Source organism: Emydura macquarii, unplaced genomic scaffold, assembly GCF_026122565.2.
Source record: "Emydura macquarii macquarii isolate MOO-44397 ecotype Brisbane River unplaced genomic scaffold, CSIRO-AGI_Emac_v2 contig_3220, whole genome shotgun sequence".
Lineage (NCBI taxonomy): Eukaryota > Metazoa > Chordata > Testudines > Chelidae > Emydura > Emydura macquarii.
Window position 1 is genome coordinate 8,067,252 of NW_027133357.1, and position 14,688 is coordinate 8,081,939.

Genomic DNA, 14,688 nt, shown 5'->3' on the forward strand with positions numbered 1-14,688 from the left:
GCTTGGAAGTATTTATGGCCTATTCTGTATGTGTGTGTATATTTATATATATAAAATGTGTATACATACACTCTATATTTGCCCCCTCTCTTGCCATTACCCTCCTGCTTTTTATTTTTCCAGTTAGTTTTGTGACCTTCTGGAGGCGTTGATAAAAATTTAGGACTATAGCAGCACAATCAGTATATACTTGAAAATAAGAGTGGCATCTGAACTAACTAATTTCCAAGTGAGAGCCCTGGTGGCACAAAGGATTGATGGAGGTCTGTGAAAGGGCACTAAAGGCACTGTTTTGGAAGGGAGGGATGCGTGGAACTAGCCATTTCCCACCCAGAAGTTGCAAATCTTCCATTTCGTCGTCTCTTTTCTGCGCAATTCGTCAACACCTCTTTTGGAACAGCAGAAAGCAAAGGCGATTTAAGGTCGTTCAGGTGCGCTGAGTACAATTGTGCCATCCCGCCAATAAGCCTCACGCTAAAGGTCTCCTTGTTGCAAGGGCTTTTACCTTAGGTACCGGCTCTTAAGACTTATCCCCAAAACAGGGAGCACTTGCACAAAGCAAGTGCAAAACAAAAGGCCATACACTTGTTCTCTAAGTTAACAATAACAGAAGCAACCCTGCTATTCCCCCCAGTAGGAGAACCCAACCAGCCTGATGTTGAGCAGCGAGGAGATGGAGTCACTCGCTCCTGTTATTTCTCTTCATACGGCTCCCCATCAATCCAACATCCAGGCCCCAAACCAAGCCACTGCGTTGTACTATGGACTGAGGGCTGCTCCACCGCAGGAGGCTTTGGGTGAATGTTCCTTCACCACGAAAGTCAGGATAATAAAAGAACTACCCCTTAACATGCGTACGGAAGGGCTGGCTGGGGTTGAGGCTGAGATACCCTAACAGCAACATTGCACCAACTTTGTTTAAGACCAACTCAACTGAAAAACTCCCTAAAACTGAAGTTAGGCTTTCTCACCCCCTCCCCAGCTGTATTTTAACCCCTGGCCACCATGAAAATCCCCCCCCCCCCCCACCATTTGGCGAGGCAGGTTAACAGTATGGACAGCAAACTACTGACAGATGCCAACCCATCAAGAGTCGCTTGAGCCTCCTCTTGAAGGGTCACCACCACTACTACCTGTCCTCCCACCCCCCTTTGATGTTACTGGGCTGATGGGTGGACAGCTGATGGGTCCTTGCCGCCTCTCAGGTGAGTGGACTGAGGCCCCAGTGTGTTTCAGACAGATGGAATTAATGGGCAGCAGGTTCCACAAGGCCTCTCTTGTCTCCAGCAGGAGGTCCCGTTCTCATGGGGCTGGGTGACTCTGGGGAAACGGGGTTCATCACAGGTTGATGTCTGTGACGTCTGTAGGCGTGCTGGTCATGTTGACGTCCTGGCTGGCTGGGTAGTATGGAGTCTTGGTGGAGCTGTATTCCTGCGGGGGTTGGGAAGCCTGCTTCAGGCTCTCAGCTAAGGCTGCCTCAATCTGCTCCTGACACGCTTTCAGGCAGTCCTGCGAGAGGGAAAAGAAACAAGACCAGAGGCTTCAATTCCACTCTGCCTCTTGGAAATCAGAGAGCCCTGCCAATGTCTCTAAACAGGTGCTGGCCTATATTTCAGGCCTGAGCATGTAAACGGACTTAGTCCTAGACAGCATGTCTCCAACTTTTTTATGAGTTCATTCTTTAGGCACCTTCTAAGAAAATGCTCTGCAATGACTCCACCTCCTCTCCCCACTCGATTGGATTCTCAAGGTTACTTTTACGGCCCACTACGGAGGGGTGCAGCTTGTCCTGGAGCACTAATCCTTAGACATGACCCCTTTCTCCACGATATCATGGCTCTTCCTACTTCTATTGAGAGAGGAAACCAAATAGATTTTGCATTGGTATTTACCTACACTACTAACATGAACCAGGACCCATGTCAGACTGCACACGCCTTAGTCTAAACACAGAAAGAAGCTCTTCATTACTTAAAGAGAAGCTTGTTTCTTTAGTCACCTGGACCTTCCAGCAATTGCATACATGCTCGCTCTCTATTCCATTTCTTCTCCCGCAGAGCTCAGTCTCTGACTGGTCTGCCTACGTTCTTTGGGGGTCACAAATCACTGCGGTATCTGGCACCTTTTGTGGAATTAAATTAAACCCACAGATCGTGGTCCTTCAGTTCCTATAGAGGACCAAGCTGTGCTATATGAGGGAAATTAGTAAAGTGAGGAACATTTGGGAACTGTTTTCAACTGAACTCCATGCCTTCCATGAAAGCTAGACCCAGACGTCTCATGCTCCAGTCAACTATCCCAACCCAAGGCTCTCATGCAAAACTATTATTTTTGCAGAGGACACTGACACTCTGCTAAGATCAGGCACATCCACATGATGAAGTAGGCACCTCATGCGGCTCCCACACTTTCTATACCATCAGAGAGCTTAATCTGATTCTCCCTAGGTTCGTCATGCACTGGAGCACAATACTGCATCCCTTGGTAACATTTTCAAGGATCCTGATGCTAGTACAATGCTTGGTGTGAGGGTCATGCCCAAGATCAGGGATACCTTGCAGCAAGAATGATTTTAGATAGCAGAGCGCTGCATTTATCGAAGATGATCCCCTTATAGCTTCGGCAGGATGAGGAAACTCCTTCAGTTTGACTAGATTGCAGTGACTCACCAGAATGCTGCACAAGATGCAGCAGAGTCTGGGGCCTCCTGCATCTACGAAGGGCAGAGGTCACCCTCTGCCCCCGGTTTCTGATGAGGGAAGGTTGCATTTTGCATAGGCGAGAGCTGGTGTTCTGGCTAAAGCCAGGCTGGACTCGGGGCCGTCTCTGTTCACAGGATTGTGTCACACATAGAATCTCTTACCAGGAATCCACAACTGGTTCTTAGAAACTGACAGAGGATGTGGCAAGCAAAAATAGCAACACCCACCTCCCCTTCCCCAAGTCATTTCCAGTAAGCGTAGCCTCTAGCCTTCTACCCGCAGCAACGAGGCGAAGAGAGCTGTACACGGGCCCCAGCAACAGCCTCTTGGCTAGTTCCCTGCTGTGTTATACCCAGGGCAGGAGGAGGAGAGGGGACAGCATGCAGGCAATGTCTATGGGCTGCAGGGGCGGGCATGGAGGATGAACAAAGAGACACCGGTTGAAGTTCAGCACAGGTCGGCCGTAACCAGAAGCTGCCACTGCTGGATGGCCTCTCTGAATTCAGCTGCTAGGTCTACTAGGAACCGAGATGGAGGTCTGCGTCTTATAAAAGCCACCACCGCAACCAGCAGAGATGCTACGAACTGTCTAGGCATTGAGAGGGAGCTCTCCTCTTGCCTTCTGGAGGGTCCTTGTACACTGGCAGAGTATGCTGTGGGAAGCTTGCCCTGCCACTTGCCCCCACCCCCGCGATACTTGTTCTGTAACCTGTCATCTTCCACCAGATGCATATTTAAAAAATGAGAAGCGGTCCCATGCCTTAAAGGAAAGGGGGAGGAAGAGTCTATCCTTGGGGAGACAGGCAGGTTAATACTACACAATCACAATCAAACCTTGTATGGGGCATGTTTACCAGAGAGCAAAGACTTGTCAAGTAGTAAACTGGCGGCACCTAACTCCTCGGTGATCACATATTTAAGATAAAATCTTTATATAACCAGGATTAATGAACCTATTAGATGAATGAGGCCCTGAGTCCTTACGACCCAGATGTCCAAGACAGGAATTTAGCAGCCTGGTGGCAGAGGCAGAATAAACCAAAGTAGCGCAGCCTGCATAATGGTAAATCATTGCATGTCCTTAATGCCCCTGGCGGAATCCCCATCATTCATGAATTAAGCCTCAATGGCCCAGGGAAGGAGGCTATCACCAACTTCTATTTAAGCAGTGGAGAAACAGAGGAGTCGCAGAGAGGGGAAACGACCTGTCCAAGCTCATGGACTGAATCGATGGCAAAGTCGAGGCCCAGGAGTCCGAGCTTGGAGTCCTTGCCCTCCCCGCTCCATCCACTACAACTCCTGTGGAAGTACCCCAAAGAAAGGTTTCTCCAGTTAGAGAAGACATCGCTGTCTCTTGTTGTATACATAGACAGTAAGCTCCTTTGGAGAGAGACCAGCTTTTTGTTCTTTGTCCGTACAGCACCTAGCACAATGGGGTCTTAGTCCACAAACGGGACTCCTAGGTACTACAAGAATACAAAGAATAAATAACAACAGCTGAAGCTCAGAAGATCAGCCTTGAAGACAGGATTGGTGTGGAGAAGTAGGAATGAAGCTGAAGGAAACTGGGAGGGGGCTATGAGGAAAGGCTGCGTTTAACACACACACTGATGGGGTTACACAAGCGGAGGCAGCCTAGTAACAGCTTTGGGCCTTGGCGACTCCCATGCCCTCTAATCTTCCCTTTGTGTTCCCCCTCACATGCCTTTGAAACCTTCCCTGCTTCCCACCTGTTCTCCTCCGCTGGCTTCAATTAACTCTGCTCACAGGGCAGCATTCAGCCTCTGCCCCGTTCACGGCAGCAGCTTGAGAGCAGCTGGCTGCAGGCAATTCAAAGTTGCTTTTTAAAGGCTCAGACAAAACGAAGTGAGCCCTCCCTCCCAGCCCCCCTCTGACAATGCTAGGCTGTGATTATCCCTCTCCCAGCTCCACTACACCCTCAAACCTCCCAATTCCCCGGAGCTACTATCTGGGGAGTGTAACTCGGTGCCAGAGTTCAAGCATTCAGTATCTGGGCAAATTCAGAGATCAAAGGGCTTGAGGGGTAACAAGGGCTTCCAAGGTGCTCAGAGCAAGGGATGAGTGAAGACAGGGACCCAGAACCATCCTAGTTAAAGCCCTGCCACTCTCTCCCCAAAGGTGCCAAGGGACCAGTTCTCCTCACTCGTGCCTTAAGGCTCTTTGCACATCTGCCTTTGATCAAGAGTCCTGGAATGCCAAGACGCTTCTGGCTCCCTTCCTGCTCGCGCTTAGAGCGGCAGCAATTGGACGCTGGCCGAGATTAGCAGATGCTGAGCCTGTTTCCCCCCAGCACCGTCAACCCAATCCCGTTAACACCTGTCCGCTCAGGAGAGCGGGCGCCTCCCTCTGTGTCTGCTTTTCAAAAGCTTCCCGCACACTCCCCCCATGCAGGACAAAAGGAGAAAGCGATCCAGGCCGTCATGCCACTGGGCAGCTGGGGAGCAGACCTCGGCATGCAACACAGCCACGCACCGCGCTACAGGCTACAAGCTGGGCAAGCAGGAGAAGAGGGGGATCTTTAATGCTTCCTCCCATGCATCCCTGCCAGTGAAGATTCATAGCCCTTGCTCCCAGCTAGCCACGGCAGGAGTCAGCACTATTATTACTATGATTAATTATTTGTATAGTGATAGCATCTAGGCACCCCAGTCAGAGACCAGGCCTCCACTGTGCTAGGTGCTGTACAGACACAGAACAAAAAGCCAGTCACTGCCTAGCCTCAGCTTTCTAAGCCAACCTGGTATGTAGAGAAGATATGTTCAGTTTCCGGACAGCGGCTGGGGAGGAGAGGATGGTGCTGGCCTGAGAGCAGCCATATACAACAGTCTGCAGGGAGGGCACACAGCCACCGCTCCTAGCACTGTCATTCCGGCAGCGTGCAGCCAAGAGAGAAGGAGCCAATGGTGGCCCACGCCCTGGGAGGCTGAAGCAGCCCTTGGGGCGAGGAAACCAGGCACTCTAGTACAGCACTCAGGGAGAGATTGGGGAGTCCTATAACAAAAACACTCAAAGGGTTATGACAGTCTGGACATTTGGGTGGTGTAGTGTAGTCAGCATTCCTTCCCTTCCATGACTGCCTAGTCTAGCCAGGACCTAGGGAGACCTTGCGTGAGGACACTAGGCAGCATAGACCGAGTTAGTCTGGGAGCTAGAGAGAACCACAGGGTCTGCCTTTGTCCAGCAGCCTCAGTGAAGAATCCCCTTTCATTCCATTACACCCAAGCCCTGTCCCTTCTCTACTTTGAAGGGTAACCGGGGGGGGACACACGACACCCCTGTATCTGAAGCTGCAGAATAAAAGCGACCAAGACCCCAAACCTGAGAGTGAGAGAGAGAAATATCCTTCCCTTCCCGCAGAATGTGACCTGAGACATCAGGCCTGGGCACTAAATTCCTGTAACACTTCTTGGCAAGTGCCCGCTTGAGCAGCTACTTCTCCAATCCCCACCTGGCTATTCCTGATGACACAGGTTTCCCTCCCCCGCGCACATATGCAACCTCTCCTCTGCCGTAAGCCCGCTAGGAGGCGAGGAAGAGCACAAATGCCTTGGGCTCTCTAGATCTAACTTAATGCAACTACCCAAGAGGGTGACGGTGACAGACTTTCCCTGGCATAATCTCTCAGCCCTTGTGCTGCCTTCTCACTTAGATTCCAACTCTTTATCCCAAAACAGATTCCTCCTGGTTGTCTCCCCACCCTAGAACAGCAACAGCCAGTGGTCAGATCAGCTGTGCAGAAATCATAAATACTACTTTGCATTACAGAGCATCTTTCAGCTATGGATCCCCAGGCCCTCTATATATATGCAGGTGAGCACCATCCTCCTGCCCATTTTACAGATGAGAAAACTGAGACACAGAGCGGGGAAGTGAATTGCCCGAGGACGTGCAATGAGTCCAGTAACCGAATCCACAGTCACCTGACTCCCAGACCTCTGTGCCAGGCTGCCTCCGAACCAGTACTTACCACCTCTGTTCCAGTAATGCTAGCCAGCAGCTCCGTGAATGCCTCGCTGGATAACGAGTCAGCCGCGACAGCCAGGCCGTGAATCGCTGCACCAATGCTGCCCGTTGCAATCATGGATGGTGGATACATAGCAAAGGTGTAGTCTACAAACCCAGGCAGGGAATGGAGTAAGGAATGTTAGCAAGGATCCTTGTGAATGTGGCTGCTTCCTGCCACAACCCTGTAAAACTAACCAGTGCCTGCAGTCCAAGGCCGGAAGAGGGATAGCTTAGGGTGGTGCAGTAGGTAGGACTAGGAAACAAGGGGTAAAACTATGGGCTTGTCTACACAGGAAAGTTATTCTGCAATAAGGAGAATGTGAATTTAAAGCTATTCTGGAATAAGTCCCCGCGTAGACAAGCCCTAAGCAAGGGAAAAAACATAGGCTGAATGTCAGGAAAGCACTGAGATCTCAGCCTGTGGAACAGTCACCGCAGGGGAAGTGCTGGAAACCTCGCTGCTTGGGTGGGTAGAACTAGACTGGAGAGTGCCCAGCAGGGAGTGATGCTGCGCTGCGCCAGTACCTGGGAAGCCCCAACAGGACTTTGCCATCCCTAACTTTTGGAATCTGACGTTAGACATTAGAACCCTGGCCTAGAGCAAAGGGGCAGGAGGTGGGGCACGCTCAGGAGTGGTGCCTTTGCGCTGCTCTCTCCACTCCAGAGGCCCGGCTGGGTGATAAGAACCTGCACAGACCACAAGCAAAATGGTAACTTTAGCGAAGAGCTGACTGCACCGTGCCAGGCTGTAGCCACTGTAATAATATTCTTATGAGTGCTTTGCTCGTGTGTGGGGAATTACAAACATTAGTGAACTCAGCCTTGCAGCCCCATGTATTATCATTCCCAGTTTTTCAGACAGGGAGACGAAATCACTGAGAGGTTAAGAGCCTTGATTTCACCAGGAAATGTGGGTGCTGAGCTTCTCTGGAAATCAAGCCTCAGGTGACTTACCCAAGGTCAACCAGCAAGTCAGAATGGCCGGGCCAGGAATCAGAACCAGGTTGCCCAGCTCCCCGTCCTGTGACGTAGCCACCGCCCAGCCTTGCTAATTGTGCTAGCCTGCCCATTCCCAACGGGACAGCTCGGCTCTTCCCAGTGCAAGGAGCAGCACCGTACCTGTGGCACACAAGGCGATGAAGGTCTGGGCATGCTTCTTCACCAGCCCCACCTTGTCCGTGGGCAGCGGGAGCTGATAGAGGATGTGAGCCAAGAAGTCGTTCGCTATCACTGACACCAGGTCCCACTTTAGCTTCTCAAGGACTAGGACCTCATAGTCCTGAGTGGGGGACAGAGAGCGAGTGTTACACAAACAGGCCAAACCTTTCCGTACAGAGAGTGCTTTGCTACTGAGAAGGGAGAGTTAGTGAGAGCTGAGAGCATGTAAGCACGGTGTCTGGGGAGGAGCCAGCCACGTGGCACAGCATCCATGCTGCAACACTACGAGGCAGGACAGAAAGAGGGGAAGCAAAGTTCCTGCCAGGGGATTCATCTCTTCCCTGTCTGTGACTGTGGGACAAATCCACATACTGATGCACAGCCTGATGTAGGGATCAAGAGAGGAAGCAACTGGCCTTTCCTCTCCTGATGCAGGTTAACTAGACCTAAAGGCTTCCCTAATTTGCAAACCTGCTGCCGTGAGCCTGGGATGGTGCAGAATAACCAGGGTTTAGGCACCCACTGTTAAGATCCCTCTCTGCTCCCAGAACGTCTCCTGCAGCAGTGGCTCCTTGTCCCTCCTGTAAGGGGACAGAGATGGGCACACCACCTCTGTGCTTGCTGGAGATGCCCCTGACTTATGGCTATGCGGCACAAAGGGATGATAGGGCACTGATGAATTCTGCCCCTAAGAAAGCCCACAGCAGTTTACAAGGGATGGCCCTGAATATTATGGCAGTGGATGCACTTTAAATGCCTACAACAGAGAGGCACAAAATGAGGGTGCAGCTAAACCAAGCTATCCTAAGGGCAAAATTACCCAGTCTTCACTCAGCCTAACCTCCCATTGATGGTAATGGGAGTCGCCAGAGTAAGAATCACAGAATTCACCCAGTAGCATTAACCTTAATACCCTCCATCTCTAACCACCTTATGTATGGATTGTCTATACTGATTGCTTCATTGACTAGTGAAATGCAACCACCTCTAGGTCGGAACACAGAAGCCATTCTGTAACCGCAACAGGGTGCGATATGTTCCTTGTTTTAGAAAAGGAAAAGTAACTTTTCCAGTTGCATCTATAGGGATGTTTAGTTGGGAGATTACATTAGTGTTTGGCTACCATGCAAAGCTTAATAGCCACCATTACCAGTATACAGGGCAATGGGGTCTTTAGTGACAACAAAGGGTCAGGTACCTCCAATAGCACAGTACCCCCTAGTGCCAGGCTGGGCCACCGGCTCAGCATAGAGCACAACCAAGTCACCACACCACTTCCATCAACCCCTTTCCGTAAGAGTCTCTTGTCGACCAAGCTTGACCCAGCTTGGCTCAGAAGACCTGGTGAGACCCCAGCCAGAGGCGTGATGGCTTCAGGCCATGGGGTGGGAAAAGGATCCTTGGCAGCTTCAAAGGACTGCCCCACTCTTCCAAATGATGCAGCTGAGTGGCCATGTGAGTTCCCATCTCTGGATCTCTACTATGAGTTTCATGAAAGGGAAGGTTCACCCACAGTTTTGAGTTTAGGGAAGAGAGGGATGCAACCATCTCTGCCCACCTTTGTGCTGTCCTGCATAAATGTCACTTGGCAGGGACAGAGGCTACGGTAAGGGCTGCTTTCAAACATGGAAGAACTAGAAAGCAGACAGAATGACAGCAACCGTTTATAACCCTAACCTTCAGCATTTCCACAAGCTGGTCTCAAAGGACTTTACCGACTCTGGGCTTGATCCCAAGAGGTGCTGTGCCCTAGCACTCCCACCGATTTCAGCTGGAGTGGCGGCTGCTTGTCCTTTCTCAGGATCATGCCCACTAAGCTTCCAAAAAGCCCTCTAAGCATTATTCCCGCTTCAGAGGGGGGAAACTGAGGCACAGAGTGGTCAAGCGGCTTGCTCGAGATCTCACAGCAAGTCTGTGGCAGAGCTGAGAACAGAACCCAGGGATCTGCGGTAGCCACTAGGTGTCATTTCCTCCTTTTATTTAAAAACAAAAAAAAACCCCTAGCTGTTTTATTCCATAGCCACTTCACCAGGAAGGATGACCTATACCATGGAGAGAACAAGCGCTGCCCAGCCCCACAGAGGAGTTGTGAAGATAAGCACATTAAAGCTTGCGTGAAGTGCTCTGATATTATAGGGGTGGGGCCCATGTAAGTGCAACAGATATTGTGCACGGGTCAGACTAGATGATCATATTGGTCCCTTCTGGCCTTAGAATCTACGAGTCTCTGAGATAAAGTGGTGACTCTACCGCTTGACATCACCTGGCCTTGACTAGGTCACTTGATTTCAAAGCGTAGTTCCCTCAGCAGAAGTCCTGTTAGTTTTAAGTGGCAATGGATTACGAGGTTGATTTTGCCCCTGGAGAAGCCAAAATGGTAGCCAGTTCTGTCAGGATATGCAGTTTTGAAGAAGTGAGATTGATTTTTCAGAACAATCTGTAATACCCTATTTTAAACCCCCCCTTTCCCCCTTACACAACAGTACCAGTTTTGAGTTGTTAAAACAACAGACTTACTCAACCTGTTTCAGATCGCTCACTGGGCAGAACGCGCGGTGTCATCTCTGCGTGGCTGCAATGCCATTTCATAGCCTGTAGCTGTCCAGCCAGCAGATGGTATTTTGCCAGAATCAGGGTTGTTTTAGGGTGTTGGGTCCCGTTCCCTCCAAGCTCCAATGGATGGATTTCCTATACACGCATCAATTAAATGCGGTGGGGAAAGCAAGGAGCAAGTAGAAGACTGATTGTAAACCACAGGTCTAGAAGATCACAGGAAAAGGTCACTTGGGATGCACAGTATAACAGGAGAATATAGAACGGACATCAGGCTTGGCTATAGAAAGGGGGTCTGAACTGCTGCAGAAGAACAGCAAGATGACCCAGAAAAAGGCCAGAGGCCAGGGGTTGGGAATGGGATACAGAGCTCTTCATCGCTAGATCGCTAGTTAGAACACAGCCCTGGCCAGTCATGACTAAAATTTGTCACCACCGGATGGCCGGCAGCCTGCCTGCCTGTATGAAATGGGCTTGCTGGGTCTCAGTCCAAATCCTTGGGAATAGGGGATTCAAATTACAGTTAGCACCTTTATTGCCAATGTCACCAGGAAGGCTGGATGGCCCGAAGCGAAGACTCCCTCTTGCCCCTATAGGCAGGCTGTCCAGGGCAGGCTAACGCCTCCTTTGTGGGGTTGGGACACCGAAGGGAAAGCAAGCATGGCCACTGCTCACACTTGGTTTATGGATAATAAGATATGCTTTAGTCAAACACGTTATTGGGCTTAACACAAGAATTACTAGATGACATTCTCCGGCCTGCGTTACACAGGTCAGACAAGATGATCTAATGGTCCCTTCTAGCCATAAACTCTATGACTCTACTAACAGGAGATGAAAGCCTCAAAGGTTGTCAGTCTGGGATGTCCCACCCAGCTCTGAAGAGAAACAAGACATCCCAACCGCAAACAAGAGACAGAGGGAGCCTGTCCCAATGGCAGGAAATGTTTGGCATGCCCTTCCACCCACCGGGAAAAACTGTAACCCAACTGAGAAAGCCAGGTAGCACAAGGGAGCTCAGCCTGGATGCACCAGACGTAGAGTGTGCGGAACATTATATCCCCCCTGCAGCACTGATCTGGTTTTATTACCTGTCTGAGTGTCTCAGTCTGCCCTTTCAAGGCGGACAAAGAAGCAGCTCTTCCCAGGGCGTGCCGGGAGGCTCAAAACCGTCTTGAAAGCTCTTCTTTCCTCAGTCCTTAATTCTGAGCAGCACCGTGCACCAGGAAACTTCTACTGAAGCCAACAGGAGCTGCAGATTCTCAGCACCTCAAAGGATCAGGCTCACAGAAGCTTCTTGCCACCCTGTCTAATAAAAACCTCTCGCTAATCTCTCTGCCTCCCACCCTCCCTCCTGGGCTTCCAGCTTTGAACTGCATGTCAGAATTTCTTAATCACTAGAAGAAGCAGAACAAAAGGCTGCAACAGATAGGATAGCAGCACACTAAAGCGACAATGTTCTCAATATTACAAACATCCTTTTCCTGGAGTTTCGTTGGCATCTAATTGACTTGCTCTGAGTTGTTAAAAAAAAATTAAAAATAGGAGATTATCCTTTGTTTCTCTAGACTGCAGACTCTATCATCACTCTGGAGGGCTGGAGAACCAGCAACGCTTCCCAGCTAGCTCTGAAGCTTCTCTGTATTGGGAGAAAGTCAGGTCCCAATCCTGCAAGATATTCAATGTGCAGAACATCCTCCACTTTGCTGGGATTTCCATGCACGGAGAGCACTCACAATCAGGTTCTTCACTAGCAAAACTGCTCTCTTGATCTCTCCCCACTGCATCGAGTGCTGGTTTCAGTAACGCACCTTCCACTGTACGTTACTTCCCCTTCTCCTGCCAAGATGACATCAAAGTATGGTTCTACTCTGAAACGGAGCCTCATGGGACCCCATGTTTATTATGTCTCAGTGATTTCTAGCTCAAGTGAACTATGCTTACAAGTATAAAGATGTTTTTACTGATTTGCAGCCCTGCAAACTCAACCTAGGATCTGAAAGTCAAGCTGGGTTCTTTTCTTAAGAATGGCCATACTGGGTCAAAGCAACGGTCCATCTAGCCCAGTATCCTGTCTTCTGACAGTGGCCAATGCCAGGTGCTTCAGAGGGAATGAACAGAACAGGTCATCATCAAGTGATCCATCCCATTGGCCATTCCCAGCTTCTGGCAAACAGCAATTCCTGCCTATCCCGGCTAATAGCCATTGATGGACATATCCTCCATGAACTTACCTAGTTCTTTTTTTGAATCCCCTTATAGTTTTGTAGATCATCATCCACAATAAAGATGCTGCAGGTCAAATTCTACCCTCAGAAATATCTGAGCAACTTCACTGCCTTTCATGCGTTTGCATACGTTTAAATGACTGGAATTTAGAAAGCAATTCTGTTCAAGATGCCCAAGGATGACTAGAATCCAGCTTGTGTTCCCACTACTGTGCTGATCCCGGAGGAGCAATGGGAGACAAAGTTCATGCTAATTTTTGTCACTAAAGTCAGCAGAGCTGATTAGCAATAAGGCGACATTTTAAATTCATTTTTCACAGCAGAGCCGCGCTTTACATTAGAAACAGCAGATTTGAGCAGCTCTGACCTCCTTCATCTACGTTCATTCGGCTGACTCAAAAAGTGGTGGGAAGAGACTGCAAAGCTGCAGTTGGTCACCCAGCCTACTTAGCAACAGATGCAGAATTACTGAAATGAGCAGAACGTGAAAGTCCATTTGCAAATAGGAAACTTTGGTTAAATGTTTGTTTCTGTCTCCTGTGACGGATCAGAGCTCAGGCTGCAGTCTATGGCAAAGGCTGGAACAATTTCCGCCTCCTCCCCCCCCCCATCTCCCTAAACATAGGAACAGTCACATCAATTGCACCCGGGAATTAAGCAAAAGCAAAACTTGCCTGATCTGCTTTCCTTGGAAATGCTCTGCCAAGGGCAATTGTCCCTTCCCATAGTCTACTGCTGTCTCTCTTTCCCTATCTCTACCCACCATGAGCTGCTGGCACTATTGAGTTTTCTGTCTAAGGGCCCACTCCTGCTTGGGAATATAAGTGGAAGATGTCTGGCATCCTGCAGGACTGGATCCTTCAATCTAAGCTCCTCCAAGAGGGGAACCTGCCTTTCTATGGGTCTCTAGAGCATCACGCACACCAACAGTGCTGTATAAAATAACTCTCCCGGCAAGGGCCATATTTTCAAGGGCTTAGCCCCTAGAACTGGGGACAGATTTTTAGAAGAGCTCTGCACCCAATGTGTTGGACTCATCTGAAAATCTGACCACTTGTTCTGATGCCTAAATGGGTGCTGAGCTTGTTTGAATTCTGACCACAAATGCCTTGGAGTCAGGAAGTCAGACTTGCTAAGATCAAAGCCCAGGAGATCTGAAGTGTAATGTACCAGATGGCAGATCCTGAGCTTTCTTTGAAGATGGCAGCTGAGAAAAGCGTCAGTGAAAGGGACTCTGGGAAGAGGGGAGGAGGAAGAAATGTTACTGCTGCCACCTAGGTTGGAGAATCTGCAGAGATGCCGGTAAGTTCTTTTGCTCGAGACTCTTGCATGGATTTTACAAGGCTTGAGCAGCAGGAGCTGGGAAGAGCAGGACAAAAGCAAGACTCCTGCTTGACAGCAAAGGCATTGGCAACTGGATTGTTTTCTTCCCTCCCACCCCACGAGCTTCAGGTCACCAGCCCAAGTGAAATTGTCTTCAGTTGCAATAGTGCAAGTCATCTTCATTCTCAACTCCCTTCTCCTGCCCTGCAAAGAGCACATGGGTTATGCACAAACAGTGAACGCCTGTGAAACCTCCTGGCAACCAAGATACTAGGAAGCACCATTGCCATATTGGAAGCCAAAACTATCATCTCTTTATAACCATGGTCTCCAATACCTAGCGGGAGGTTGTCTTAGAGGACAAGACATGCCACGGGCAAACTGGACAACCAATAAACGAAACAAACCAAGGGACAGCATGACCTGCTGACAATAACTGCTCCCTCTAACCATCTTGTGGCTAAGCACCATCCTGAACATGCAAGAAAAGCCTCTAGTCTCCTGGTTAAATGAAAAAAGAAAGGTAGATTAGATAACGCCCTTTGACGGAAACCCAACTTCCTCCAAGTGGACAAGTCATTTGCATCATTTCCTTCTACCAAGAATAACTCCATCAAGATTTTGTTTTAATTTATCCTTTTTAGAACACTGGGCTTGTGCCAGGCATCGTCTCCAAGAGGAGGAAGTGAACCTGCTGG

At 49.5% G+C, this 14,688-nt stretch overlaps 1 protein-coding gene across 2 annotated transcripts in view; it reads right to left on the bottom strand.

The window, feature by feature from the left end:
- Nucleotides 1-988: 988 nt before the first annotated feature.
- The window catches only part of CCND3 (cyclin D3), a 58,837-nt gene continuing 45,137 nt past the window's right edge, over nucleotides 989-14,688 (bottom strand). For both annotated transcript variants that reach the window (XM_067531644.1, XM_067531643.1), the window contains exons 3-5: nucleotides 7,848-8,007; nucleotides 6,691-6,833; nucleotides 989-1,509 (exon numbers count right to left, since the gene is read on the bottom strand). In XM_067531644.1, the coding sequence (XP_067387745.1) occupies nucleotides 1,339-1,509; nucleotides 6,691-6,833; nucleotides 7,848-8,007 (474 nt within the window). In that variant the 3' untranslated portion in view covers nucleotides 989-1,338. The remainder of the gene's footprint in view (nucleotides 1,510-6,690; nucleotides 6,834-7,847; nucleotides 8,008-14,688) is intronic.